Genomic DNA, 11,891 nt, shown 5'->3' with positions numbered 1-11,891 from the left:
CACTTTTTATAGCAATACTCTGAATTTTTTTTTGTCTATAGATTTAACACAATCTTTAGGTTTAAATTGTTTGCTTCAATTTAAAAAGAAAAGTGCATACTAACTAGAACAACAAAATCTAAGGATCATCAAAGGAAATTATCACCTTGTTGGAGTGGCACAGCGGTTAGCACTGCTGCCTCACAGCGCTAGGGATGCGGGTTTGATTCCACCGTAGAGTGACTATTTATGTGGAGTTTGCACATTGTCCCCATGTCTGTATAGGTTATTCCTGGTACCCCAGTTTCCTCCCACAGTCCAAAGATGTGCAGATTAAGTGGACTGGCCGTGGGAAATGCAGGGTTACAGGGACAGGATTGAGGGGGAGGGGTCTGGTTGGGATGCTCTTCAGGAGCTTGGTGTGGACATAATGGGCCAAATGGCCTACTTCCACACTGTAGGGAAGCTATGTGCTTCTATACTATAAAGGCAGCCGGCTCATTATTTTAAAACTTGGTGACTGCCACACAAAGGCATTTTGGCACAGAAATAAACTTTTAGTAGTTCGACAAAACATCCATGATGATGGGTGAAGCTGTAATCCCATCAACTTTATTTTAAGGAAAAGATGTTTGAATATTCTTGAAGCAAACACAAACTTAGCAGGAAAATTTCTGAAACTGAAAGCTGTGGGAAAAGGCCAGCTTTGAAAATAACGGTCAAACATGCTGTTCCAAAGCCCACTATGAGCGAGCCCCATCATAAAGGAGCTTGATATTTTGAGCAATGAATGGCCTAGATCACACAGATAGTAGTGACTCCTGTGATATTGGACTTTTGTTGCAACACGATGTTTAGATAAAAAGACCCAGTAAGAAAAACGAAAAGTAACCTTCTGAGGAACTGACCTTAACATAACAGGCTGGTTACCTTGACATTGCTGCTGCTTGTATAAGAACTAGGAGGTAAATACAACACTGTACTAAACAATAACAAAAGTAGTAAACCTGAAGCCAAGTGGAAGGACAAAACAAAGTCACCACAGCAAGCTGAAATGTTCATAAGTATCATAGAATCCCTACAACGTAGAAGCAAGCCATTCGGCCCATCGAGTCCACATCGACCCTCCAAAAAGATCCTTCCCAGACCCATCCTGCTACCCTGTAACCCTGCATTTCCCCATGTCTAACTCAGCTAGCCTGCACATCCCTGGATACCATGGGCAATTTAGCATGGCTAATCCACCTAACCTGCACATCTTTGGACAGTGGGAGGAAACCAGAGCAACCAGAGGAAACAGGGAGAACATGCAAACTCGACACAGACAGTCGCCCAAGGCTGGAATTGAACTCATGACCTTGGCATTACAAGGCAGCAGTGCTAACCACTGATCCGCCATGCCCCCCCCCAAAATGTTAACTCTAGTCGATCAACATTCAACGTGGTAGCTTCAGCAAAGACCCAACATTTTATATCAGTCATTTCAACAAGGACCCAAAATTAATGCCAGTCAACAACAAATTGCATTTAAACAGTGCTTTTAACATAGTAGACCAAGCAGAAGCACCTGAGGAGCAATTGTGGAGCAAATTTTGACAGCAAATCACCCAAGGAAAATTTTCAGGAAGAGCGAAATCTTGATCAAAGAGACAGTTTTGTGATGCATGTTAAAGGCAAGAGAGGGGCAAGGAGGCTTAGGAACAGAATTTTAGAACTTAAGGCCAGTGCAGCCAAAAATGGCTACCAATGATCAAGCAATTAAAATCAGAGCTGAAGGGGCCTGAACTAAAGGAAGGTACATATCTTGGATGTGGAGCTGGAGAAGTTACAGAGTTGGGAGGAGTAAGCTCATTGAGAGATTTGAAATAAAAAGGAGAACGTTAAAATCAAAAAACATTGACTTACATTTGTTTCTGGTTAAACAATGAACTCAGGGGTTTTGGGTGAATAGGACTTGATGCCAGTTGGTACATGGTCAGAGTTTTGGATGACCCTATGTTTACAAGGGGTAGATCATTGATCAAGGAGGGAAGCCAACCAGTAGTATATTGTAATAGTCAAGTCTACAGGTTACAAAGATATGGATGGGCATTTCGGATGGAGATTTTGAGTTATCCATTCTGTATGTTGGACAATTTTGAAACGGTCAAATGTTTCACCAGAGACCTAGTCAGTTACTTCCAAATATCCAAGTCATTTTTGAAGGACATCTAGATGATTGTACAATTGCTGCATGTGATTTGCTTGCATATTTCTCTCTCCCCCACCACCATCCTTTGCTGTTTTTATCCTCAGTTCTCTGAGGTAAGAAGCTAGTACAATTTTCCCCATTGCAAGTAACTGAAACCAGACAACACAGAGAAAGGTGTAAACAGTTCATTTAAAAACTTCAGCATTTTAAAAAATTTAAGCATATTAAAATTTCATCAGCACAGATCCAATACTCTGGAAAATACTTCTAAATCGGAATACTTACAATGTCCTCCGCCCATTCCACCGTAGTGATTTGACACAGCAATCAAATTATATTCACAACGACCAGCATTTGGATTTATAAGAAATTCTGACATATCTAAATCACTAACGAAAGACACATTACATTAACATTTTGTGGTACACAATTTCAAAAATATACTCTATTGCAGACGTTAGCACTAAATTTCAGATAGAATAGTTGCTCACAATATTTACACCTTATTCCTTTTGCTCTCGTGTGTTTCTAGTTCTTATTACCTGTCCATTTTTAACTATTCCCTGCTGAAGCATACATCTTTAATGTCCAAGATTGAATGCAATCTAAATAACTGTGTAAATAATAAAATTGCACTTAATCTGTGGTTAGTTAGTAGCATAAATCATAGGAGAAATAGGCCATTTGGTCCATCAAGTCTAGTCTGCCATTCAATAATAAATTGGCTGATCTGATAATCCTCAACTATACTTCTCTGCCTTTTCCCCATGCCCCTTCATTCCCTTACTGGTCAAGTGAAGTTAATATTTGTAAACAGAGTGATTATTGGAGGGAAATAACTAATTCTATTCCACTAAATTTTTCTACTGAGGTGTTTTCATTTTTGAATTCATGTCACCATATCAATCTGAATTCCTTCTCTGATACTGTGCTCTCTTTAACTGCCCTTCCCTGACCAACATGGTCCTGATTTTAACTAGGGGAACATCTGCTTCCCAGTCATGTCTCCTGTCCATGGTGGCAGCATTGCTGCATTTTCTGTCCTCTATCAGCGTTCCCCAGCGAGATGTGAAAACCAAACAAGTTAATGATTAACGTCATAAGCAGAGGCCCATTATATTGAGAGAAAGGGAGTAGATGCCTTAACCCTAGATAGCACAGGGGCAGAATGTTTAAAAATGTAACTGCAACAGTTATGAACTACAGCCCTAATATTGCATAAAAATAACAGCAGAGGAACAGGCTCCTCATTGTGCCAATGCTTATGTTCCACAAAAGCCACCTTTCACTCTTTTTCACTTTACACTTTGCTCTCATGTGTTTCTAGCTTCCCCTTTTCATCATGCATGTATTCATCAACGCAATTTGTCTCGCTCTTTGGGGTATAGTGTTCCACAGTCTAACTGCTCCATTAGATAAAGAAGTTTGTATTGAATTCTTTATATGATTAGTGACAATTTCTTATTTATGTCCTTTGGTTGTAAAAAGTTCAATACAATCTTTTAACTTTACAAAAACTTTTTTTCTGTGGCCTATATTCCATGCTTTCATGATTCTCAAAATCCTAAATTGAGAAAAGACAAACATTTCTTATTTCAAGTCTCCTGCATTAGGGGAAACGTCTTTACTAAATCTATCCGAATAAAAGGGGCAGTCTGTTTTACACAGCACAATATCTACTTTTCCATTGGATTTCACAGAACTAGAGTCAATCTCTTTTCAGACAATAATTAGGAGAGCTGTAACCAGATTTAACTCACTGAGACCTACCTAATAGGAAAATCAACCAGCGTGTCCAGCTTGTCTCGCCAATAACGACTATAAGAAAATCGCTTTAAATGCACCACCAACACAGGTGGCAATGACCACAGATCTAGTTTTTTGGTGGCTTGCTGATGCTGCTTGCAGTTTGGACAGTACCTGAATAAAAACATAATTGGGACAAAGTATCATTCTTCCAATTCCTTTGAATTTTTCAAATAGCAATTTTCAAGAAAAAAGCCTTTTCTCTGATCATCAAGTATACTTAAGACCTAAGTCAGGACATTACTCAATCTCTAAAGCATTCTGAATATTGGGCTATGCTTGCAGTAAAATCTTCAATACCACAGAATTATAGATTTTAAACATAAATATTTAATTAAAGAAAAATCTTCACCTCCGCCACAAACAAGTCAACTCTGATATTAAGTTGAAGAAAACTATACTGTTGGAAACACGTTACACCCACATGTAAGTAGTGCACTGCAAAGGTACCTCTAATCTTTACAACCAGCTCAAGACAACTCCAGGAGCAACAATAGCAGTTTGAAGATTTATGATCATTAACCTTGAAAGCTTCATTCTGACTTGCTTCTGCAGCAGTTCTAATTAACACAGCTTTTCACAGCTCCCAACAATTAGATTGTACCAAGATCGCACAGTCTTTATCACTTGAATTTGGGCACAATTAGCCTTATCTGTAGGTTTCCAAACTTTTTTTTATTAGCAATGGTCAAATTCATTATTTGACTGAATAAATCCAGAGCTACATTGATTTTAGCAAGATTTTAGACAGAATTTACATTCTGGTTTAGAATTTGTAAATTCTACCCAAAATGACTTAGAATTACTTACCACGGGTCCTCTGCACCTAGCTTCTCTTTAGTTGTAAAAAGTTCAATACAATCTTTTAACTTTACAAAAACTTTTTTCTGTGGCCTATATTCCATGCTTTCATGCTTCTCAAAATCCTAAATTGAGAAAAGACAAACATTTCTTATTTCAAGGTGAAAAACTATGGCAGAAAATGCTTAATCCATGACAGTACAAAAATGTTCACACAATGCTTATGTTCCCAATACATTAATTGTTCATTGGAAAAATATCAGCAAACCAGCTCTGAAAAGTACCAGTAGTTTCCCATGACATACTTCATAGTGAAACAGACTATATGCAAATTTTAAATATAAAGGACAGATTGTTTCATCATGCTCTGCACCATATTTTATTCCCCTGACAACTATTATATAGGTAGGACAGCTTTCTTTTTGACTTTACCTCTAGAAAGATGAATTTGTATTGGTGACAAAATGTAGGTTTTAGTGGCATGTAGCTTGTGCAGTCTTTTCTAGTCATTATCTTGGTGTTTGGTTTTGATAGAGAAGTACACTGTGGTTTGATGCACACGAAAGGCTAACTACACCTAAATAAGGAAGATCCTTTATGAAAAAATTCATAAACAGCATTCAAAAGGTATCATCTACCTCTTGTCATGCCATTTTTTTAAAAAACTAGGTTAAAACAATTTGGTCTGTTGTAACCGCCTTTTCTCTTACATGCTTGGTACATATTTTACCTCTGCTGCATTGTCATCAAAGCATCTCTTCTTAATTTCAGGATCCCAGTCTAATGCTAGATATGTTCGTTCTGCAAATGATAAACAAACAGAGTGTGCTTTCAAAATCAGTTCTTAAACAAATCACTTGCGATACATCAAAGGTATTTCTTAAATCAAATCAGCTGACCTGGTCTGATATATCAGGCATAATTCACAAGAGCTCGATGGCTTACTTGGTTAAGGCAGTGTGTAAATGAGTGCAACTGAAGTTCTCAGTTTTGATTCTTAGTCTGCCTGATGAACTTATCTTGACTTGGTTGATTGTAAGTACAATTCTTTATCAATAGTTAAATGTATAGATTTCACCTAATCTGTTACTGCCCAAGGTCAATCTAATAACACAGATGTACTGTTTACCTTAAAGCAAGGTACCACGTCATGCCACCTTACAAGTAATAATCATTTAAATTTTAGACCGTCACCATTTATTTAACCTTGCAACTCTTCGATACTCAAATGTTGGCTGATTGGTTAATTACAACAAATCAATTGCCTCAAATTAGGTTCAAACATCAGCCAAAATCAGAATATAGCATGTATTTTATCAAACGCCTGCCTGACATGTATGATGCACAATTATACCTGACTAAAACAGGCCTATTGGTATTACGTGGAGGAGGGGATGGCCGAGTGGTATTATTGCTAGACTGTTTATCGAGACACCTAGATAACGTTCTGGGGACCTGGGTTCAAATCCCACCATGGCAGATGGTGGAATTTGAATTCCATAAATATCTGGAATTAAGAATTTAATGACGACTGTGAATCTATTGTCTATTGTTGGGAAAAACCCATCTGGTTCACTAATGTCCTTTAGGGAAGGAAACTGCCATCCGTACTTGGTCTGGCCTACATGTGACTCTAGACTCACGTAGCAATGTGGTTGACTCATAACTGCCCGCTGGCCAATTAGCAATGGGTAATAAATGCTGACTAGCCAGCAATGCCCTCATCCCACAAATAAATTTTAAAAAAATCAACATGGGGACTCAAACTTCAGTTTGGGATAAGAAGCTTCTTAAAGAGCTTTGATTGAAAATATATCAATAATGTTTAAGGCTTAGTTTAATTTGCTAAAAAAAATTCTTGATTTTGAATTAATGGTTTATCCCAGAAAAGCTCAAACAATTAAAACCTGAAACTGCCTGTTGCTAGGCAAAGCAGGAAAAGAAACATCTTCTATGCTACAATTCAATTGTGCCACAATTTATGAAAGCAAGTGGTCCTTCACTTAAAACCAACTTGGTTACAAAATAATTAATGGCCTTTTTGGTGCCGTTATGATCACAACAGTGAACATTGTTAAAGGAGCTACACCCTTTTCACTCTGGTCCAATTCACCTCATGTTAGGTTGGGATTGATAATCAAAGAGTGAGTCACGTCTGATTTCTAATGACCTCAGGAAAGTTCACCATGGAATCCAATGACTTGGAATTGAAACACCAGGATTTCACTTCTGATTGCTGTCCAGTGAGTTCTGCTAGCAAGTGGCCGGGATGCCACAGCCACTACTACAAGACGAAACAAAAAATAGCCATCAAGGCCAGGGATCGGAGGACTATGGACTCAGTTGGAACAGAATCACAGAAAAATACCTACTAGTACAGTAACAGAAATAATTCTGTTCAATCATACTTCCCACTGTCCTTCTAAAACTTATTGCACTACAATTCCCGCTGCGGTTGCTGCGGCCAAGGGTGGTGGAAGTAAAATAGTTTGCTTCAGAAGTTTCTCATAGTTGTAGTCAATGCTGCTACAGAGCAATTTAGAACCAGGCAATGACAGGGTGCACTGCTTTTTAACTTCGTAACTCATTGATAGCTGACACCCCCAAAGCAAGGTGGTTCCTGTGTAAAAACCAGGTGAACAGAGGAATTTACGGCTGTGCGCAAGTTTGATGCAAACTAGCTGATTGGCAGCAACATGCAATTAAGCTGCTCGGTCTCATACTTGTTACAGTTTATTGAAGAAGAAGGATTTCAACTATAATATATACCGTCAAGCCTGATTTGTCTGCTGTCTTCAAATCGGATTTGCCTGTCGTCCTTGACATAATTGATATCTGTATTTCCTAAATTATTGAACTGGAATGTAAAGAGCTGTTTTTTATGTCCCTGGAACAGCTGGGCTTTACAAGGGTCTTCAGTGCAGATGCCATTTTCAGAATCTTCATTATCTCCCCCAACTGAGTCCTCTGATTGGCTATTCTCATTCTCAGAAGGAAGTTCTTGATCTTGACTGGATTCATCATCTTGTTCATCTGTCTCCATTTCACCTGCTCAGAAGAATTCACAGCAAAAACTATTGGAATGATCTTCCTTTTAGAGCCTCATATCTAATCACCATTCATAGATAAGCTGCAGTGTGGCCTATTTACCATGGAGCTCTCAACTATTGATGTCAAAAAGAAAGCCCCAATTTAGAAAGGTTTGAAATTAACACAAATATTCCTAAGATCCACTTTAAAGAAAACAAAAGATTCTGAAGGTAGAATTCTCCACTAAAGAATTTAGAAACTGCAGCCAAGATGCTGATTTTTTTTTTTCAGGGGTGTTGGGCAAGAGAGAGAAACAAAGAGTCTTACAACATTCCTTACTGTTCTGATTATCTATGATTGGTATTCATTAAAGCTCCATTATTGTCTGCAAAGGGGTTTAACCAAAATGATTAATGTCCATTTTGAAGAATTACTTCACTGCACCATTTTTTAAAAACAGGGCAGGTAAGTATAGTTCAATATCCACAGAGACAAATTGGCAAAGTTATCAAATCAAATTAGCAAAATCATGATCAAATGAATAACTTGCTCTACAAATACTTTCCCTCTAGAAAGAAAGAAATAACAGAGGGGAATCCATTTGATAGAAAGTACAAAGGACATGTGTAAACATGCATGTAAACCGTCTGTGTGGAGTATGCCCATGTCTGCACGAGTTTCCTCTGGGTGCTCCAGTTTCCTCCCACAGTCCAAAGATACGCAGGCTAGGTGGGCTGGCCGTGCTAAATTTCCCGTAGTGTTCAGGGATGTGTAGATTAGGTGCGTTGTAGGGGGATGGGTCTGGGTGGGATGCTCTGACAGTCAGTGTATACTTGTTGGGCCAAAGGGCCTGTTTCTACACTGTAAGGATTCTATGATCTTCTAAATATGCTTCTAGCTTATGAAGGCTGATTAGAAATACATAGTTCATTAGGTCATTTTGGTCTTTTTAAAACATTTAGCTTCCATGCATTTGCTGTTGAAATATAATAATTAAAATTGCCTTTTAGAACACAATCAAAATACAAAGTGAAAAAGACAGGCACTGACGCTATCTTGACATAAGACAGTAGGACCATAAGACATAGGAGTAGCAGGCAGCCATTTGGCCCATCAGGTCTGCTCCATTATTCAATGAAATTATGGTTGATCTGATTATCCTCACTTTCACCTTCCGTAAGAAATGGTAATCAACAATTTTCCGCTTATTTTTCCTTCATTTGTTGCATTTAAATCGTACTAAATGGCAACACGTTACTTGGTATGATCATGAACTGCCTCAGTATTTCATGAAAACATAAGCCATTACTCTTACAGGTGATGTCTAAATAATCTGACAGAACTCTCCATACAATTTTAAAAAATTAGACCAAGACTACATTCAGTGTTTGATGGGTCACTTACAAAATGGTTTTAAGCCACTGATGTTGTACAGTAGTGTTTATTACAATGTATACATTTTCCCATTCCAGTGTGCTGCTTTCTAAATGAATCAAGAATTTGATTGAAATATGCCTCTAAATTTTACTGATGTGGCAATTTATCCTTATGATGGGGTACAATAACATAAATGGAGAATACCTATTTGCACTGTTTGTGAAGTCCTAATGAGGGATTAGAAAATTAAAACCAAAAGAATGGAGAAGTTAATTTTTCTAAAAATAATAGAATGCTCTACAACCACACAATACATACCAGCTTGCAAAAGGGAAGTGAATCAATATAAGAGACACATGTAGAAGAATGTGAGGAAAGAGATGATAATAAAGACTTCATGGGTAACTGATTTCAAATATGGACTCAAGGGTCATGTCACCTGTTTTGAATTTTGCCTAACAAGAAGCCTGGGGTGGCTTGGTTGTTGAAGGAAGATCCAGGCTATCTTGCCAGGAAGGTGGTGCACAACAGCTATACCTATAAGCAATGACCAGGGCACTTAAACCGACTACGGGCTGACTTTGTCCAATTTGTAAATGATTATATCAAAAAATGTTGGATTTAGTTCCAAGACAGAATGAAGCTGGGGACCTAGAAGATTGCTAACTGGCATTTCATCTGAATAACAGGGCCCTTATCCATGTCAGAATCCATAAGGAGTCATTGAGGAATCAGGATGCACATGTTCCTAAAATCACAATCTCTCACATAGGCAACCCGCAACAATCCAATACAGCAGTGAGGTAGACCTGTAATGTTCGCCCCAAAAAACATGGGCAGAAGATCATGCACAGATTGAAGACCGTGTTGAAGACACGGAGTTTGCCAGGCTTTAAATGAACATTGAAAGTTCTCCTTGCTTTGCCTAAAGGGAGTGATATCAAATTTGTTCCTCACTGTGAAACCCAGTTCAGGCAGTAGAACCAATTCAGCTGGAACAGGAAAAGGGAGAGAATAGATTTGGACTGATCAAGATGGATAATAAATTGTCCACTTCGGGGTAGGGTAAATTATTATTGCGCAGGGGAAGTCTCAGTCATTCTAAGAATTAAATGGGGATCTTTCCTGCAAATTAAGAATATAAGTTGCATAATGAAATAGAATTCAGTTAATACTGCTTTCAGTTTGTTTATTGCAGTAATAAATCCGAGAAATTGAATTCTTGCCATGAGATCATTTCAATCAAAGTTTGGATTTAAAAGAAACCTCTGTCTCTGCAGGGATCATAGCAAGCTCTCTCAGGGAACTGACATGAGTCAAACTTCCTGATTTAATGATTTAGAATTAAGGGAGAGGGCTTAGACTGGCAATGAAATATTCCAGCAGAACACCTCCATTCACTAAACAAACATTTGTTTCCACACAGATAGGCATGTCTTAATGTAAAGAAAATCCTTTTAGAAAACTTGGAAATAAATAAAAATGTCATGGCCCTGTTTTCAAGCCCCATAGAGAAAAAATTAAAGTTCACCGAGTGACATAAAACAAGATTCATTCAACTTACCTACAATTCTGAGTATGATAAAGTTGCCTTTTTAAAAACATGTTAGTAAATGCCAATAATTTAATTCTAAATCTTATTTATTTCACTTGCCTGTGGATTTAATCAGCCTAAATAATCAGTCAGGATTACACCATTTGACAGCCTGAATGGTACATGGACAGAAACAGAAAAGTATGAAGCATGGGTAAAAATTGTCTTTTGATGTAACATTTATTGGAACATTGGGTTCTGCAAACTTTGGCATCTAATATAAGATTATATATTAAAATGATACCAGGGTTCTAAAGTCTTCTTTGCTTAGAAGAAAGATGTGGTACAAATTGTGACTATTCCAACATACTCCTAGCTAACCTTTCATCTTCCAACCTCAATGTCAAAATCAGCCAAACACTGCTGCCCATTTCTTAAGTTGTACAAACTTCAATTCACATTTCACATCGATGCTTTCTGATCTGTATTATCTCCTGGTGATGCAATACTTTGATAGCAAAACTCTTCACCTTGGTTTCCAAATCCCTCCATGGCCTCATAAAAACAGAGAAAATAGCAGCAAGAGTAGGCCATTTGGTCATTTGAGCTGGTCTGCCATTACGATCATGGCTGATCATCGAATTCAGTACCCTGTTCCCGCTATCTCCCTATAACCTTTGATCCCTTTAGTCTAGGACCTATATCTAATTCCTTCTTGAAAACATTCAATGTTTTGGCCTCAACAGCTTTCTGTGGCAAAGAATCCCACAGGCTCACCACTCTGGGTGAAGACATTTCTCCTCATCTGTCCTAAATGGCCTACCCTATATCCTTAGAATGTGACATCATAATAGAACATAGAACATTACAGCGCAGTACAGGCCCTTCGGCCCTCGATGTTGCGCCGACCTGTGAAACCAATCTGAAGCCCATCTAACCTAAACTATTCCACCATCATCCATAATATAAAACAAAGGACTGTGGATGTTGGAAGATTTGAAACAAAAACAGATCTCTAATACGTTCCAACCTCCCAACTCTCCAAGATTTTGTTCTTCCAACTCTAGCCTCATGTGCATCCTTGGTTTTCAATGGTTCACTCGTGGAGGGCACGCCTTCAGCAGTCAAGATCCTAACACTCGAACTCCTCTCCCAAAAAGTCTGCAATTCCAC

General features: G+C 38.2%; 1 protein-coding gene across 1 annotated transcript in view; it reads right to left on the bottom strand.

The window, feature by feature from the left end:
* The window catches only part of LOC125485350 (ubiquitin carboxyl-terminal hydrolase 15-like), a 15,428-nt gene extending 4,086 nt beyond the window's left edge, over nucleotides 1-11,342 (bottom strand). The window contains exons 1-6 of the mRNA XM_048607703.1: nucleotides 10,839-11,342; nucleotides 7,547-7,825; nucleotides 5,508-5,578; nucleotides 4,787-4,902; nucleotides 3,941-4,090; nucleotides 2,456-2,559 (exon numbers count right to left, since the gene is read on the bottom strand). Coding sequence (XP_048463660.1) covers nucleotides 2,456-2,559; nucleotides 3,941-4,090; nucleotides 4,787-4,902; nucleotides 5,508-5,578; nucleotides 7,547-7,820 — 715 coding nt within the window. The 5' untranslated portion in view covers nucleotides 7,821-7,825; nucleotides 10,839-11,342. The remainder of the gene's footprint in view (nucleotides 1-2,455; nucleotides 2,560-3,940; nucleotides 4,091-4,786; nucleotides 4,903-5,507; nucleotides 5,579-7,546; nucleotides 7,826-10,838) is intronic.
* Nucleotides 11,343-11,891: the final 549 nt, after the last annotated feature.

This window comes from Rhincodon typus, chromosome 18 (assembly GCF_021869965.1).
Source record: "Rhincodon typus isolate 14 chromosome 18, sRhiTyp1.1, whole genome shotgun sequence".
Classification (NCBI taxonomy): Eukaryota; Metazoa; Chordata; class Chondrichthyes; order Orectolobiformes; family Rhincodontidae; genus Rhincodon; species Rhincodon typus.
Note: the sequence above shows the minus strand (reverse complement) of the source record. Positions and strands in the feature narration are given on the sequence as shown.